A 19,491-nucleotide genomic window follows, 5' to 3' on the forward strand; every position below is an offset into this window, starting at 1 on the left:
ATGTCATCCAATGTCACCACCCCAGCCCAACCTGACCTAAAACCTATCTCTGAAAGCAGCCACCTCCATCTTGAGATGCCTTTGTCACCATCTTTAGTTGGGATAACTCCCAGCTTGGGACACCGACTGGGGCCTAGAAGCAATATCAAGGAGAGGCATTGGAATCCTGCAGAAACAAGATAAGTCTGTAGGGTAAAAACGTAATACCTCAGATCCACAGTGGTAGAGGGGAAGATACATGAACATGAAAAAACCAGGGTAGAAAGTGCCCCAAACAAACCAATTATTATTCTAAACTATTATTAGAATCCATGGTCAGTACAGCAGAAGAAATGACAGAGAAGGAATTTAGTATGTACATAATTTAAATGTTCTATGAATTAAAGGATAATATAAGAGATCAAATACAGGCAACAAAAGATCATTTCAATAAAGAGCTACATAAAAAAAATACAGGAAGCAAAAGCATACTTCAATAAGGAGATAGAGATTCTAGGGGGAAAAAAGGAAAAAACAAATCCTTGAAATGAAGAAAACAATAAACCAAATTGAAAATTCAATAGAGGGGCGGGGGTTGTGATTCAGTGGTACAGCGCTTGCCTAGTATGCATGAAGCTGGATTTGATGCCCGGTACCACATACAACAAATAAAATAAAGGTGTTATGTCCATCTACAACGAAAAAAATATTAAAAAAAAAACACTCAATAGGAAGAACCCCAACAGATTAGATCACTTAGAAGACAGAACCTCAGAGAATGAAGACAAAATATATAATCATTAAAATAAAAGTTCACACAGTGAAGATGATGAGAAATCATGAACAGAACATTCAAGAATTCAGCTGGGGATGTGGCTCAAGCGATAGGGCGCTCGTCTGGCATGCGCGGGGCACTGGGTTCAATCCTCAGTACCACTTAAAAAAAATAAAGATGTTGTGCCTACCGAAAACTAAAAAAAAAAAAAAAAAAAGAATTCATACCAAATTTAAGGATTATTGAGATAGAGGAAAGCGTAGAGTTACAAACCAGAGGAATTAACAATCTATTCAGTGAAATAATATCAGAAAAATTTCCAAACATGAAGAATGTGTTGGAAAGTCAAATATAAGAGACTTACAAGACACCAAAGTACAAAATCACAACAGATCTACACCAAGGCACATTATAATGAAAACAGAGAATAAGGAGAGAATATTAAAAGCCACTAGAAAAAGGAATCAGATTACATATAAGGGCAAACCAATAAGAATCTCTGCAGATTTCTCAATTCAGACCCTGAAAGCTAGAAGATCCTGAAATAACATATACCAAGCTCTGAAAGAAAATGGATGCCAACCAAAAATCTTATATCCAGCAAAATTAAGCTGGACATTAGCTGGATTTGATGATAAAATTAAAACTTTCCAAGATGAACAAAAGTTAAAAGAATTTACAACTAGAAAGACTAAACTACAGAAAAATACTCAGCAAAATATTCCATGAGGAGGAAATGAAAAAGAATGATGAAAATCAGCAGAGGGAAGTACTATACTAAAAGAAAAACAATCAAAGAAGCAACCAAGTCAAGTTAAATATAAAAAAATTTTAAAAAATAAGCGGGAATACAAATGATGTTTTAATAATAAACCTGAATGTTAATGGCCTAAACTCATCAATCAAAACACATAGACTGGCAGATTGGATTTTTAAAAAGACCCAACAATATACTGCCTTCAAGAGACTCATCTCATAGAAAAAGACATCCACAGACTGAAGGTGAAAGGTTAGGAAAAAACATACCACTCATATGGACTACGGTAACAAGCAAGGGTTTCCATCTTCATGTCAAATAAAGTAGACCTCAAGCAAAAGTTAATCAAAAGGGATAAAGAAGGATATTACATACTGCTCAAAGGAACCATACACTAACAAGACATAACAAGAATAAATATATATGCCCCAAACAAGAGAGCATCTACATTCATCAAAGAAACTCTCCTCAAGTTCAAGAGTCAAAGAGATCAAAACACTATAATTCTGGGTGACATTAACACACCTCTTTCACCAACAGAAAGATCATCCAAACAAGTCTAAACAAAGAAACTGTAGAACTCAATAATACAATCAATAACTTAGACTTAACATACATATATAGAATATTTCATCCATCAACGAGTGAATACACTTTCTTCTCAGCAGCACATGGATCCTCTCTAAAATAGACCATATATTATGCCACAAAGCAACTCTTAACAAATACAAAAAAGTAGAGATACTAACATGCATTCAATCAGATCATAATGGGATGAAATTAGAAATCAATGATAAGATAAAAAATAAAAGCTACTCCAACACCTGGAGACTAAATAATATGCTACCGAATGAACAATGGGTTACAAAAGACATCAAGGAAGAGATTAAGAGATTCTCAGAGGTGAATGAGAACACAGATAACAATGCATCAAAATCTCTGGGACACTTTGAAGGTATTTAGTACTAAGAGGAAAGTTCACTGCATGGAGTTCATTCCTTAAAAGAAGAAAAAGTCAACAAATAACTGATCTAACATTACATCTCAGAGCGCTAGAAAAAGAACAAATCAATACCAAAAGCAGTAGAAGACAGGAAATACTTAAAATCAAATCAATAAAATTGAAACAAAAGAAACAACTGAAAAAAACTGACAAAACAAAAAGTTGATTCTTTGAAAAAATAAATAAAATTGACAGACCCTAGTCTTGCTAATGAGAGAGAAAACTCAAATTACTAACATATGTGATGAAAAAGGAAAAGGAGCCTACAGCTTGGGTGAAAATTTTTACCATATGCACATCAGATACAGCACTAATCTCTGGGATATTATAGAGAACACAAAAAACTTAATACCAAAAATAAATAAATAAATAACCCAGTCAATAAATAGGCCAAGGAACTTCTCAGAAGGTGATATAAAATCAATCAACAAATATATGAAAAAATATTCAACATCTCTAGCTATTAGAGAAATGCAAATCAAAACTACTCTCTTTCATCTCACTCCAATCAGAATGGCAGCTATTAAGAATACAAACAACAATAAATGTTGGCGAGGATGTGGGGAAGAAAGTACTCTCATATGTTGCTGGTGAGACTGCAAAATGGTACAGCCAATATGGAAAGCAGTATGGAGATTCCTTGGAAAACTTGGAATACAACTACTTTTTGACCCAGCTGTCCTACTCCTCAGTGTATACTCAAAGGACTTAAAAACAGGCATACTAAAGGGACACAGCCACATCAGTGTTTATTTCAGCACAAGTTACAATAGCTAAACTGTGGAACCAACCTAAATGCCCATCAGTAGCTGAATGGATAAAGAAACTGTGGTATATATACACAACAGAATATTACTCAGCAATAAAAGAGAATAAAATCATTACATTTGCAGGTAAATGGATGGAGTTGGAGAATATAATGCTAAGTGAAGTTAGCCAATCCCAAAAAAACAAATGCCAAATGTTTTCTCTCATACAAGGAGGCTGATTCATAGTAGGGTTGGGAGGGGGAGCAAGCGAGGATTAGACAAACTCTAGATAGGGCAAAGGGATGGGAGGGGAAGGGAGCAGACAGGAAAGAGAGAGGGTAGGAAAGACAGTGGAATGAGATGGACATCATTACCCTAAGTACATGTATGAAGATACGAATGGTGTGAATATACTTTGTTTACAATCAGAGATATGAAAAATTGTGCTCTATATGTGTAATAGGAACTGTAATGTATTCTGCTGTCATATACAATAAGGGCTGGGTAGGCTGTTGGGAAAAAGGCACACTCATACATTGCTGGTGAAACTGCATATTGGTACAACCAATATGGAAAGCAGTATGGAGATTTCTTGGAAAACTTGAAATGGAACCACCATTTGACCCAGCTGTCCCACTCCTCGGTTTATACCCAAAAGACTTAAAAACAACCTACTACAGTGACACAGCTACATCAGTGTTTATAGTAGCACAATTCACAATAGCTAAACTGTGGAAACAACCTAGATGCCCTTTAATAGATGAATGGATAAAGAAACTGTGATATATATACACAATGGAATATTACTCAGCAATAAAAGAGAATAAAATCATGGCATTTGCAGGTAAATGGATGGAGTTGGAGAATATCATGCTAAGCCAAAGGCCGAATGTATTCTCTGATATGTTGATGCTGATTCATACTGGGGGTCGGGGGAGCATGGGAGGAATGGAGGAACTTTAGATAGGGCAAAGGTGAAGGGAGGGAGGGGGCATGGGGTGGGAAAGATTGTGGATTGAGATGGACATCATTACCCTAACTACATGTATGAAGACATGAATGATATGACTCTACTTTGTGTACAACCAGAGACATGAAAAATTGTGCTCTGTGTACTAAGAATTTAAATGCATTCTGCTGTCATGTTAAAAAATTAAACAAATAAATTTTTAAAAAAGTATTCCTATCATGTATATATCCAAATTCCAACATTTTAATAAGTTCTATATCTTCAAAGGCATTAAAGAACTACTTCTAAATATCAAAACACATTAAGCAAAGTGACATGCTTAGAAAAAACTTATGGAGCAGAACTGGAAGCTTCACAAATATCTTTGGGATGCAAATATCCTGCCTCACCTATTTGTGGATAAAGCATTGATAAATGAGTACATAGCAGCTCCATCTTTTGCACGAATAATGGCTTCTAGGTTTTCTTCAAGTACTTTTTTATTGTTTTGTACTCCTCTCAAAATCTTCTCAGCATCTTTCAATACAGATCTTGTTGTACTGGCTGTTTGAAGCTTAACAGAATTCTGTGGAAGATCAGCAAGCCTCATCATAATTGGCAAGTCTTTCTGCTTAAAAGAAAAAAGGGAAAAAAATTACCATGTTAAACTTACACTGATTACTTTAATCCAAATAAGATCTATTACTACTGTTGAGGCCATAAACCATACCAATATGTTCTTCAGACTCAATCTGTCAAACTGAAGAGATACAAGAGAATATATGGCACCAATTTTTTCCCATTTAGGAATACAAATGTCAGTGTCAAACAGAGATGGGATATCCATAGCAATGCTAGGAAGTCCAGTGGCCAATGACAGTTCTATTGCTGAAGACAGCTAAACAAAATAAGAGCAAGTTGGCTGTAGGGTGATATGGAAGACACTGTGGACTAGAAAACAAGAGCCATTCACAGCTCTCTTTCTCCTTTTCCCCCTCTGCAACAGAAGTTGGAAAGCCACAGATAACCATATGGCTCTGTCTGGACAAAGAGTAGTAAGTAAAAATCATTTGGTGAAGGCCTCTGAAAACAAGTTTAAAGGGAATAGACTTGGCTACCATGTTTTTGGTTTTTTCAGACCTTTATCTTCATCCTTCCTCCTGATTTGTCTTCATAACTTTTTTATTCCTTCACAATTTTTACCTTGCTAATCATCAATTTTAACACTATTCCCACTTTACCTGGAGCATGTCATTTGTTTCTTTCTTCTTTTGGCCATGATCATTAAGAACATCATTAGACTTCTGCGTAGTCATTTTAGATGTGCCTAGATCTTCATAGGATGGAAATCTCTGAGAAGGAAGAGTTCCAATGCTAGAAGAAAAGTTTCCCAAGTTCTCATAAATTCAGTAAACAACTGATTACATGAACTTTTGGTATATTCTTAGGTATACTTTAATAAATGGTGTTCTACCAAAATTGTATCATGTAATTAACCAGTTATGTGATAAATATATGAAACACAAGAAATCATAAGAGACAAAATTAATCTTACCAGAAATGTTTAGGTATCATAGGAAAAGAGCAGAAAAGGGTTTTACTCTCAAGAAACTAACATTCAGAAGTATTTCCAGACAGGTGGAGAAAGAACTCTGAAAAGTCACTCTTCCATAAAAGCAACAAGAACACTAACATCAAAATCAATTTTAGGGGCTGGGGTTGTAGCTCAGTGGTAGAACACTTGCCTCACATGTGTGAAGCACTGGGTTCAATTCTCAGTACCACATATAAATAAAAATAAAGGTTCATCAACAACAGAAAAATATTTTTTTAAAAAAGTCAATTTTATTTCAGAACTTTGAAAATTAAAGAAAGGCTTACAACAACCCGAGGATCATTTATGCAAGAAATAAATGGCTGATTCTTAGTAAAGATCAGTAAACTTTATGGTATAACTTTAACTTATTTCATTATCAGGACCTTTTCCTCAACTCTGTGGTAGCCTTGAAAACTATGGCCTTACAACAACTTAAAAGGGTATAACAGGTTTGGAGGTCCTCTAAAAATCTCCTTCATTGAGTTTGGCTTTATTTGACCTAACTCAGAAGCTCAGCAAGAAACTCTTATCCTTAGAGCATTTTTTAAAAGTAGAAATTGTTAAAATCTCAGCTGCCTGAGATACTGATATAAGTTGAGGCAAATAAGACTGTGGACAATGAACTTCAAAAAACTTCAATGAGGAATGAGACATCCATAGTGGAGTTTGAGTAAGCTCCACCATATTCCTGAGGATACTGAAGATAGTACACATATATGGGGCTATATACACACCCCAAAAGACCTAAGAAGGTCCAACTCTCTCACATCTGACTGCTTTTGAGGCTGTCTGTGAGTAGGAAGTAAAGACTAAGACAGATTTATAAAAAATAAATGCACATGTACATTCATGAAAATAAAGAGACTTATTTACTTATTTACAAATTTACTTATCTTGAACTATCAAGATAAGTAAATTTGTTTCCAATCATTGGCAGACTAAGTTCACAAAACAGAGACTTCAGTGGGCACATATGACAAAGAATACAGACTTTACAGAATTAGTCCAGGAAAGTAACTAAATAACCAGCTGTATGAACAACAATTCCCAGTACAGCAAAACAACACTGACTTCTAGTGTTGCCTTACTGTATTATTTAAAATGTCCAGTTTTCAACAAAAATTTTGATACACACAAAGAAATTTTTTTTAAAAAAAGCACAAACACAGGAAAAAAGACAGTCAGCACAACTGTCCTTATGAAATCCCAGATATTATACTAACTAGGTAAAGATTACAAATCAGCTATTACTAAAGAAACCTATTCAAAAACTTAAAGTTAAATTTAAGAATGAAGTCTTGCCAAAAAACACAAATATAAATTCTGTAATTGAAAATTTCAAATTAACAGAGCCTCAGAGACCTATGGAATACCATCAAGCATATCATCACACATATCATTGATACTATTTAATATACAATGAAATGATGGTCCAAAAATCACCAACTCTGGGACAGGAGTCCCTGTGTTTCTCCTTGGCTAGCAAAACAATAATAGAATCAGAAAATAGTATCTAAATTATTATCATCAAAACAGAAAGAAAAAAGGAAAAAAGAAAATAAACAAATGATGGCCAAAATGTTCCAAGTATAATGAAAATTAATCTACTCATCTAAAAAGCTCAACAAACTTCAAATAGGATAAACTCAAAGATATCCATACTTGAATACATCATGGGGAAACTGTCCAAAATCCCAAGCAAAGAGAAAATCTGAATAATATCAAAAGAAAAGTGACTCATCATATTACAAAAGATCCTCAAAAAGATTAACACCTGGCTTTTAATCAGTCTTTATGTAAGAGTCCAGAGGAAGTAAGATGATACTTTGAAGTGTTGAAAGGAAAAAAAAAAAAGCCAACCAAAAATTCTATATCTAGCAAAACTATCCTTCAAAAGTGAAAGAGAAGATAATAGAGGCATGCATGTGTACACAGAGGGTTGACCACGAGAAGAAACAAAAGAGGGAGTCCATCTACAAACCGAGGAGAGAAGTCTCGGAAGAAATCAGCCCTGTTGGCAACTTGATTTTAGATTTTAGCCTCCACAAATGTGAGAAAATAAATTTATGTTCAAACAAACAAACAAGAATAATTGAAGGAGAAACCAAAAACAATCCCATATAAACAAAAACAGAGAATTCAGTGCTACAAGACCCAACCTACGGGGCTGAGATTTTGGCTCAGTGGTAGAGTGTTCATCTCGCATGTGGAAGGTTCACATGCTCTGAGATGAGCACCACATAAAAATAAAGGTATTGTGTCCATCTACAACTAAAAATATATTTTTTTAAAAAAGTTCCAACCTACAAGAAATACTGAAGAAAGTCCTTTAGAATGAAAAGACATTAGATTCTAGCATGAATCAATAAGAAGAAACAAAGGGTACAAATGAAGGTCAATTATAAATGTACATAAAAAATAACATCTATTTTTGTAATGCACTTCTGAATCAAAAAACAGCTGTATAAATTTTAAGTTATCAAGCTGTATAGAAGGGCTTATAATTGATCAAAATATAATTTGACAATAGTGGAAAAAAGGGGGAGGGAAGAGAGACATTGGAGAAAAATTTTAATACTACTGAAATTAAATTGATATTAATCTGAACTAGTTTGTTTTAATCTAATGTCAATTTTAATTCCTATATAACCAATAAATAACTACATTACTACAAAAAATGTAGTAAAGGAAACAAAGGAATTAAAATAGTACACTAGAAAATATCTATTTAATTAAAAGAAAGCACTAATGGAAGAGTGGTGGAATAAAAGATCTGAAACATGTTGGAAATACATAGCAATATGGCAGGCATAAATATCTTATTAATAAGTGCATTAAATGTAAATAAATTAAAATTGTACAATATATTTACATAAAAATACTCCAGTTGTGGCTCTTTTAAATTACTATACTTTTCATGATATAGAAGGGAAATATAATTATGGCCAAGATTTACTTGATTTTTAAAAAAAATCTTTCTTACATAAAATTTCAAACATATACAAAAGTAAAAATAGTACAACGACACTTTATATGTCCCTTCTATAACAACATCAAAACATCATTCTCATAGCTGTCCTCAATTCTTCTATACTCATAACCCATTCCCTGTCCTACTATGTTATAGAAAAAGAGAAAGATACATTAGAATCAGAAAATAGTATCTAAATTGAATATAATTTTTAAAAACAATAATTTATTAATATTCATAAATAAACTTTAGAAATATGAACAAAACTCTTTCTAGTTTAGCTTGCATTCCAATTTCTTATTTTTACCTGTTTTTTTTCTCAAGTTTCCATTCCATTGTCGGCCTAGTTAGTGAGGTTATGTCTAACAATTCACTTTTTTTAATCAAAGAATCATTATTATTCAAAATCTGTTCCAACAGTCTTACATCTCCTGTAATAGAAAAAATATAGTATCATTTTCCAAATATTAATTAATTTCTCCTTTACATAACATCTCACTATGTCTGTACTCTGGCCTAAATCAGCTTCTATGACTATCTACTTAAAATACTCCACAATTGCTATGGTTTTAATGTGTCCCCTGAATTTCAGGCATTACAAACTTAATCCTTAAAGTTATATGTTATTGGTATTTGAGAGCCAGGAACTTTGGGAGGTGATTGGGTCAGGAGGATTCTGTCCTCATGAATGAGTTAATCCATTTATGTATTAATGGGTTACCAGGTTTTTCAAGGGAGTGGGTTCATTATAAAACGAAGCTCTCTCGGACTAGCTTCCTTTTGTGCCATGTGATGCCCTCCACCATGTCAAGAACCAGCAAGCTCTCACCAGAGGCCAAGCCCATATAAGTCACCATGCTCTTGGACTTTCAGAATCATGAGCTAAAAAAACCTCTTTTCTTTACAAATTACTCAACCTATAGGAATTCATTATAGCAACAGAAAACAGATTAAGACAGAAGAGTAGACTATAAATACACTCATCAAGTAACACTAAATATTTATACCTCATATAAACCACTCTGGTAAAAATATGAATTATATTAGGCAAAAAGACTAAATTTGTCTCTGTCACAGAGGGAACTATCATTATCACAAAACTCCAGAAATTGAACTATTTTGTAAATCAGTAAAAAGGAGGTTTGTTTCCTCACAATTACTTGGATCTTTCCATTAGCCTTGTTTTTAGTGAGACTACATAACAAATTACTTTTCGTAAAATTGGTTTCTTTAATAAATATTTATTATCTTCTAAATTCTTGAAATTTGCCTAAGGTAAGACTTGAATGCATTTAAAGGAATATAAGAATAAAAGCCTACAGCTTAATATTTTCATTTACTTTTACTAGAAGGGCTACATTTTAAGGCACTGTAGCACACTATTATTTCAGGTCACTTATAAAAGTTCTTGTTTTCTAGTAAAATAGTTCATATATTAGCACTTTTTCCAGAGAAACATGGTGATAAATGTTAACTTCCCTGAGTTTTATTATTGAAATTCACACCTAAAAACAATACAAGGAAACACATTCTAAAAATGATCAGTCTTACCTTCAACAAGGCATTATTTTTTATATTAATAAAAGCTTAAGTAATAACCTGTAGGAGATAGTAAAAATAACTATAAATGTATACCTTCAACTCCTACAGATAATCTAAAGAAGACTGATTTGTCCCATAAATATCATTTACAGAAAAGTAGTGAAAATAGAGATATCAGTCTAGTTACAGGGCACACCAAGAATTCCAAATCATGAGTGACAAAATTTCAGGACAATTTCCTAATCTGAAATAGGTCTAATCAAGGCAGGTATATCTATAATTGTTTCTTACCTCTCTGACCTAACATTTCCATGTTTTCTTTTTCTTCTATGGGATTTTCCTTCTTTGACATTTCATCATCTCTTGAAACAGGTATAGGGGCAAACCTGCGAGGTGCTGGTGTCTCCAAAGGAGATTTTTGTTCATTAAAATCCATATCTTCAAACTCTATTAAAGGTGTTTTAATAGAAAATAAATAAGAAATTTAACTTGCTTGTTAAAATTTAAAAATTAGAGAGTATTATTCTTTCCTGTACATTAAAAATAAAACCAAAAGTACACAGGATTGATAAATACATAAATTATTAACAAATAAGTAGAAAAATAACTTCATTCTTAACTAGAAGTCAAAAGAAATAGACTAAATATTTTTCACTAAAGCTATAAACACAAATCAATATAATAACATTTTTGTGTGTGTGTGTGTGTGTGTGTGTGGTACCGGGGATTGAACTCAGGGGCACTCAATCACTGAGCCACATCCCTAGCCCTATTTTGTATTTTATTTAGAGACAGGGGCTCACTGAGTTGCTAAGTGCCTCGCCATTGCTGAGGCTGGCGTACCTGGCAACATTCAGTACTATTAAAGTTGTGGTGAAAATGGTATATCTAGACATTTTTCATGGTAATGAAAACTGATAAACCATGTAGCAATATACCAACCTAAATAACATTACCCTTGGGAATTTATCATAAGGAAAAAAACTTTAAAAAGTGTTAAATATGTGATGATATTCATTACTGTATTATTTATCAAGAAAAAAAAACCCCTAAAACCTACCTAACTGTTCAACCTCAAGGTAAGTCATGTCAATAGACTTTTTGTTATTAAATTTTAAAATTATAGGGTGTGGGTATGGCTCAATGGTAGAATGCTTGACTAGTGTGCATGAAGTACTGGGTTCAATCCCCAACTCTGAAAAAAGAAAAAATTAAACTGGTGAAAATAATTATATAAAACATAAGAAATGCTTTCAATATGCTAATAAAAAAGAAATACAGATCCTTTTCAGGTCATAGGTGTGATGACTGTGTATTCACACTGTTGTATCAGATGTGCCTCTCTATAAACTTGTTATAATGTCAGCACATTACCCATCCTATTTTGGAAAAAAAAAAAAAGAAAAAATACAAAACTGTATTTGTGCTACAATTAAAACTATCTAAAAGTAGGGCTAGGGATGTGGCTCAAGCGGTAGCGCGCTCGCCTGGCATGCGTACGGCCCGGGTTCAATCCTCAGCACCACATACGAACAAAGATGTTGTGTCCGCCGAAAACAAAAAAAATAAATATAATTCTCTCTCTCTCTCTCTCTCAAAAAAAAAAAAAAAAACTATCTAAAAGTGACACATACTCATTAAAAAATACAGAAAAATAAAAAGTTTAATTTGCTGAATTTGGGGGGAGAGGGGTACAAGGGATTGAACTCAGGGGCACTCAACCACTAAGCCACATCCCCAGTCCTGTTCTGTATTTTATTTAGAGACAGGGTCTCACTGAGTTGCCTAGCACCTCACTCTTGCTGAGGCTGACTTTGAACTTTCAACCTCCTGCCTCAGCCTCCCTAGCCACTAGGATTATAGGTGTGTGTCACCTCGCAGGGCTAATTGTTGAGTTTGTTGAATTAAACTAAGTTTTTCTTTTATTTCTGTTATTGTAACTAATATAAACACTGAAATAAATTAAGTATGCAATCGATAAAACAGTCATTTTTTCTTCTTTACAGCTTGAGTCTACAAAAACAAAATTATTCTGTGGAATTGAGTAAATATACTAGGGGGAAAAGTGTCCACTTATGTAGAAGGATCAAGGCTCAGTCACACTGAAATCAGAGCTCTTGACCTTGCTCTCATGTCCTAACTCTCAATGTAGTAACCTTGAACAGTCCAGTCATAACCTTTCTGTATTTCATATTCCTTTTTACAACTTAAAAATTGACTCAGACTACTTCATAACAGTGTTGTAAGAACTGCTGATTTGCAAAATAAACGTACCTTATAAGTAAAAAAAGTGTTTAATGACTGTGATACAACAATGTTCTAACAAATATTAGATATACACAGATCTGTACATCATTAAATGAAGAGTCCTTTGATTTTCATTAATGTTATTAAAACATCAATAATTTGGAAAAATATCTGTTCATTTATTTTAAATTCCAAAAGTTTAAGAAATAAGCTGTGTATTTCTTTGTTATTATAAATTTTTAGTTCTATAAACAGATTTATATTAGTCAAACTGAAAATATTTAGAAATATAGTAGTCTCCCCTACTCTTGGGAAGATATGTTCCAAGACCCTAATGAATGCCTGAAACTAAAGATAATGCCAAACCTTATATGTATTATCTTTTACCTGTACACACAAACAGTACAGTGTGGATACACTGGACAAAGGGATCGTTCACATGTCCTGGCAAAACTACTAAGCCAGACAGTATGAGATTTCATCATGCCTCTCAAAACAGCATGCAATTTAAAATTTGTAATTGGTTTACTTCTAGAATTTTCCATTTAATATTTTTAGGCCACAGGTGACCATGGACAATTTTAAACCTCAACAAGCCAAACTTCAAATAAGAGGGGATTACAATAGCATATAATTTTACTCAGTTGTTTTTTTCCTGACACAATCAAGAAAAACAATAAATATGCAGTTTGTCAGAGAAACTGGAGAATTTTATAAGTTAATTTTTCTAAATTTCTAAGGGTTTCTGATAACTTATAAAGGCTATTACTTAAAACCATAAATTAGGACATGATTCATAATTTGAACAAGTTGAAAAATAATTTAAAATTTACTTAATCTATAAAAAGAATTTTATAAAACAAAGACTCAGAAATTTTGTAAGAATCTCACCACTTAGTGAATAAGTTTTCAGTTCATATAGCACAAAGAAAATCCCTACATTTTTAGTCCATAAGAAATTAAATATTTTTACCTTGTTTGGAAGTATATGTGTGATGTGAAGACAGATTGCTGCTACCAAGATGAGGATGTTCTGGTTTTACAGAATACTTTTCCACTGCTCTGGAAGGAAGCACGCTACCAGGCTGAAAACTATTAGTCTTTAGTGCAGCACTAATAAAATGAGTCTAGAAAAAATAAAATTATTAATTTCAAATATCATTTAGTATGATGATAAAGTATATTGAGATTTCTTACTGGACTTGTAAACAATTTTATTACATTTATGAAACAATGAGAATATATTCCTAACACAGCAACTATTACTGCAGTAGTAACAGAAATACTATGGAAGGAGGTAGTAAAGACTGGGCTGTCTAACTATTCTGTGCTGTTAATCATTTTCTTTAACCATTCTAGCCTCAGTGTCTTCCTTTCTACCTAAGTAAGGGCTTAGAATCATGGAAGCAGCCTAAGAGAGGACCAAGAAGGAAGGGCCCTAACTCTAGACCTCTACTTTCACCAAATAATTTTAAACCAAAGCATTTCATCTTTTAAATCCTGCAGTGTAAGACATCATTTGAAGTAAAGGTTAGAAAAAGGTTTGATAGTAATAAAAGCCATACTTATGCTTAGTAGCAGCAACAGTATATGAATTTATATATAATGGGAATTAAAGTGACAACATTGTTTTCAGCCCTATTAATTTAAATACCGGAAATATATATTTTAACTAATGAAACTGATTTCAAAAGAGAGTGTAAGTCAGATCAACAAAAGCTAAAATAGACATCATTTTATAGAATTCCTAAAAGTAGGTTGAGTTCCCTTTAAATAAATGAGATGGGACAGATAACTAATTTCATTTAAGCAGTTACTGAATGATTAATATACCTACTATGTCACCACAACTTCATCTTTCTCTGTAAGTACAAGCTTTATACATAACACAACTGAGTTAGCAAAGATTCTGTCCTTCCAAAACCAGAGTCAATAAACTATGCATTTAGTTATGAAAGGATGGGCACTTACTTACAACAAAGTAGGACCCTGTCCTTAAGAAATCAAGCTGGGCTGGAGGTGAAACTCAGTAGTAGAGCACTTGCCTGGCATGCTGGAGGCCCTGGATTTAAGCCCCAGCAACACACACAGAAACAGAAATCAAGAAATAAATGTGCTTTTCAAGTGTGTCATCTCCTTTTATTGTGAACAAAAAGAAAAGTAAAGAGAAAGGAAAAAAATTTTTTCAGGCAAAGAACTCAAGGCTCAGAGAAGAAAGTTATTTATCTACTGGGTACTGGCATTCTGATCAAATCATTTCCAGCCTCTCTCTAGAAAATACGCTACACACACAATTTTAGTCAGGCGGGAGTACTTACAAAAACTTGAATTTGTATGCCTATAGTCACTCCAATAAAATACTATCTTCAATCTCATGAAAAATGGTGGAATGAAATGGACATCATTATCCTAAGTACATGTATGAAGACACGAATGGTGTGACTCTACTTTGTGTACAACCAGAGAAATGAAAAATTGTGCTCTATATGTGTAATATGAATTGAAATGCATTCTGCTGTCATATATAACAAATTAGAATAAATAAATTAATTTTAAAAATCTCATGAAAAGCTCAAGATAAGCTTTGTAAAGAAGTCTTGACATTACTCTGTTAACAAAACCCGATGAGAACACACCAAAAAAAGAAAACTTAAAGACCAATATCCCTTAATGAATATAGATGTAAGAATCTTCAATAAAATACTTGCAAATCAAATTCAATAGCCTATCAAAAAGATCATATAATCACGATAAAGTTGTTTTTATTCCAGGGATATAAGGATGGTTTTCAACATATGCAAATCAATAAAATAATATATCACAAAAATAAATGAAGGATAAGAAAAATCACATATTCATTTCAAAATCATCTCAAACACAGAAAGTATATTTGATAAAATTCAATACCCACTCATGGCAAAAGCTCTAAACAAATTGGATACAGAAGGATCATACCTCAACATAATAAAGGCTATGTACAACAAGCCCACAACCAAAATTACCTATATGACCCAAAGAGATGTACAGATTCAGTGCAACCTCCATTTAAATATCAATCACATTTTTCACAAAACTAGAATAAACAATCCTAAAATTCATATGAAACACAGAAAAACCTAAATAAACAAAGCTTCCTTAAACAAAAAGAACAAAGCTAGAGGCATAATAATATCTGATTTCCAGATAAACTACAGAACCACAGTAATAAAAACAATATGGTATTGACATTTAAAAAAAAAAAACATTGAAACAAACTTGAGAACCTGTGTATCTAGAGCCAACTGATCCTCAACAAAAGGACCAAATGCATAACTAGAGAAAGGACAGCCTCTTTAACAAATGATGCTGGGAAAACTGGGTATCCATAAACAGCAGATATAGCTCAGTGGTAAAGCACCACTAGTTCTAACCCAGTACAAAATATATATATATATTTAGGCAATGATTCTCTGGATAGGTCTCTCAAAGCATAGGAACAACAGCAAAACTTGATAAACAGAAGTTCATCAAGCTAAAAAGCTAACGCATAGCAAAGTAAATGATTAATGGAGTGAAGAGACAACCTTCAGAATGAGACAAAATATTTGCTAGTTATTCCTCTGATAGAGGACTAATATCAAGAATATATAAAGAATTTTAAAAATTTAACAAAAAAATAAGTAATCCAATTAAAATGGGCAAATGATCTGAATAGACACTTCTCAAAAGAAAAATGTTTAACAAATATATGAAAAATTCTCAATAATATTACTCATCAGGGAAGTGGAAATCAAAACTACAATACCATCAGGGTTGGGGAGATAGCTCAGTTGGTAGAGTACTTGCCTTGCATGCACAAAGCCTTGGGTTCCATCCCCAGTACGAAAGAAAGGAAGAAAGGAAGAAAGGAAGGGAGGAAGGGAGAAAGGGAAGAAGGGAGGAAGGGAGGAAGGGAGGAAGAAAGGAAAGAAGGAAGGAAGAAAGAAAGAAAGAAAGAGAAAGAAAGAAATTTCATCTTAGCCATTTAAAATGGCTATTACCAAAAATTTTTTAAATGCTGGCAAGGATGTGGAGAAAATGGAATGCTAATATACGGACTGGTAGAAATGGAAATTAGGACAACTACTATAGAAAACAGGATACAGTTTCCTCAAAAAACCAAAATGAAAACTACCATATGCTCTAGCTATCCCCCACTCTTGGGTATATATCCAAAAGAAATGAAGTCAGCATTCAAAAGAAATTCTTGCATGCCCATGTTTTTTGCAGTACTATTCATAACAGTCAACATTTGGAACCAGCCTAGATGCCTGTTTAACAGATGAATAGATGAAGAAAATACAGTGTGTGTGTGTGTGTGTGTGTGTGTGTGTGTGTGTGTATATATATATATATATATATATATATATATATATATATATTCCTTTGTGTATATACATATACACACAAAGGAATATTATTTAACTATAAAGAAAAATAAAATCCTGTCATTTGCAAATAAATGGATTGAATGGGAGGACTGGGGATATAGCTAAATAAGTCATTAAATAAGCCGGAAAGACAAACATCACATGTTCTCTCTCATATGTGGAAATTAGGGGAAAAAAACCTGAAAGAAGATGGATTACTAAGGACTGAGAGGAATACATGTTGGGGTGGGGAAGGGGACAGTTAGAAGGAGGATGGATGGACCTGATCAATAAAAGATGTCTGGAAACATGACAGTGAATTCCGTTAATTTGTACAATTAATATGTCATAGTAATTACAAAAAATTAAATTTTAAAAATTGTAGCACTTTAATCTTCACTTTGTGATACTATATTAAAATCTAATAAGCTTATTTTTGTACTTTCTTCTGAATGTTCTAACTTAATATAATTTTTTTGAGTTCTAAAATTGTGCATTAACCAGGAAAAAAAGTAATATACAATGGCATTCACTCTTTTTTTTAAAACATGGTGTCAATTTTTAATATCATTATTTTGTTTATTTATTTTTATGTGGTGCTGGGGATGGAACCCAGTGCCTCACACATGCTGGGCAAGCACTCTACCACTGAGCCATAACCCCAGCCCCAATGGCATTCACTCTTTAAAAAAAAATAAAGTTTGAGGGTTGAACAGTATTCCAAAACTTGGAAATTCCAAACGAAATAAGTAACTATGTACTCAGCTCTTTGAGAAGATAATTCTTCTTTCTGTAATAAGCCAGAACCTCATATTCAAAAGACATTACAAATTGTCATTCTTGAGGAGATCCAAGATGGCGGGGCAGAGGGAGGCAGCATTCTGCATAGCTTCTTGACATGGGATTCAAGTAGTGAGAATACAGCTTCTCTACCAATGATATTCCCACTCCCCGCCCTCCCAGGAAGCACCCTGCCCATCTAGGGCTCCAGGCCTCAGCATCTGAGTAGGTCTCCCAACTACTCATCCACACAGGACTACTGGATACCCAAGTAAGACCAGTGGCCAACAGCTGAACCCGCAAAGAACTTTTGGCCACCCATTCAAGCAGAAATCATGGACAAAGCCACCACAGAGGACACCCAGCAGGGTAGGAACTCCAGCTGCCACCCCTGTGTGGACCCTGATCTAACAATGTGGAGCTCCCCGGGTTGCCCCCATCTTGGGACTCTACAGCAGCAGACATAGTCCCCTATGTGCACTAGCCTGCCTGCACCTGGGAACTTCACACAGGCTCTGAAGTCAGCTGACACTGCAAGTCACAGAGCAAAGGGAGGTATTATTACACTAAAGGAAAAATTAATCAAAGGAGAAAGCAAGTCAAGTTGGGTAACTTTAACACACCTCTTTCAAAAATAAACAAAAATGGCTGGAAACACAAATCATGTCTTAATAATAACCCTGAATGTTAATGACCAAAACTCACCAATCAATAAAACATAGATTGGATTTAAAAAATATGCTGCAACAATATGCTGCCAGCAAGAGACTCATCTCATAGGAAAAGACATTCACAAACTGAAGGTAAAAGGCTGGGAAAAATCATACCACTCACAAATGGAATGCAAAAGCATGCAGGGGTTTCCATATTCATATCAAATAAAGTAGACTTCAAGCCAAAGTTAATCAAAAAGGATAAAAAAAGGATATTTCATATTCCTTAAGAAAACCACTCATCAACAAGACATAACAATAACAAATTTATAGGCCCCAAACAATGTACGTCTACGTTCATCAAACATACTCTTCTCAGGTTCGAGAGTCAAATGGACCACAATAATTTTGGGTAACTTTAACATACCTCTTTCACTACTGAATAGATCTTCCAAACAAAATCTGAAAAAGAAACTATAGAACTCAAAAATACAATCAATAACTTAGACTTAACTGACATATACAGAATATTTCATCCTTCAGTAAATGAATATACTTTCTTCTCTGCAACACATGGATCCCTCTCTAAAACGTCCATATATTATACCACAAAGCAACTCTTAGCAAATGCAAAAAAGTGGAGATACTACCCTGCATTTGATCAGATCATAATGAAATAAAATTAGAAATCAATGATAAGATTAAAAAAATAAAAGCTACTCCAACACCTGAAGACTAAATAATATGCTACTGAATGAACAATGGGTTACAAAAGACATCAAGGAAGAGATTAAGAGATTCTTAGAGGTGAATGAGAACACAGATAACAATGCATGGAAATCTCTGGGACACTTCGAAGGTATTTAGTACTAAGAGGAAAGTTCATTGCATGGAGTTCATTCCTTAAAAGAAGAAAAAGTCAACAAATAAATGATCTAACATTACATCTCAGAGCGCTAGAAAAAGAACAAATCAATACCAAAAGCAGTAGAAGACAGGAAATACTTAAAATCAGAGTTGAAATCAATGAAATTGAAACAAAAGAAACAACTGAAAAAATTGACAAAAAAAGTTGGTTCTTTGAAAAACTAAATAAAATTG

At 33.5% G+C, this 19,491-nt stretch overlaps 1 protein-coding gene and 1 non-coding gene across 13 annotated transcripts in view; one reads left to right on the forward strand and one right to left on the reverse strand.

Annotated features, from left to right (window-relative positions):
- Kiaa0586 (KIAA0586 ortholog) overlaps positions 1 to 19,491 on the reverse strand; it is a 183,569-nt gene that overhangs the window by 142,741 nt on the left and 21,337 nt on the right. For 11 of the 12 annotated variants that reach the window (XM_076850421.2, XM_076850419.2, XM_076850416.2 and 8 more), the window contains 5 exons: positions 13,543 to 13,696; positions 10,614 to 10,769; positions 9,088 to 9,211; positions 5,454 to 5,586; positions 4,623 to 4,843 (listed from right to left, as the gene is read on the reverse strand). In XM_076850421.2, the coding sequence (XP_076706536.2) occupies positions 4,623 to 4,843; positions 5,454 to 5,586; positions 9,088 to 9,211; positions 10,614 to 10,769; positions 13,543 to 13,696 (788 nt within the window). The remainder of the gene's footprint in view (positions 1 to 4,622; positions 4,844 to 5,453; positions 5,587 to 9,087; positions 9,212 to 10,613; positions 10,770 to 13,542; positions 13,697 to 19,491) is intronic. The other variant, XM_076850413.2, reaches the window with a different exon arrangement.
- On the forward strand, positions 11,604 to 11,706 carry LOC143396188 (small nucleolar RNA U13). Its single transcript, XR_013091059.1, has one exon. It is a non-coding gene; the product is annotated as a small nucleolar RNA U13 (small nucleolar RNA).

The sequence above is a fragment of the Callospermophilus lateralis genome, chromosome 3 (genome assembly GCF_048772815.1).
Source record: "Callospermophilus lateralis isolate mCalLat2 chromosome 3, mCalLat2.hap1, whole genome shotgun sequence".
NCBI lineage: Eukaryota > Metazoa > Chordata > Mammalia > Rodentia > Sciuridae > Callospermophilus > Callospermophilus lateralis.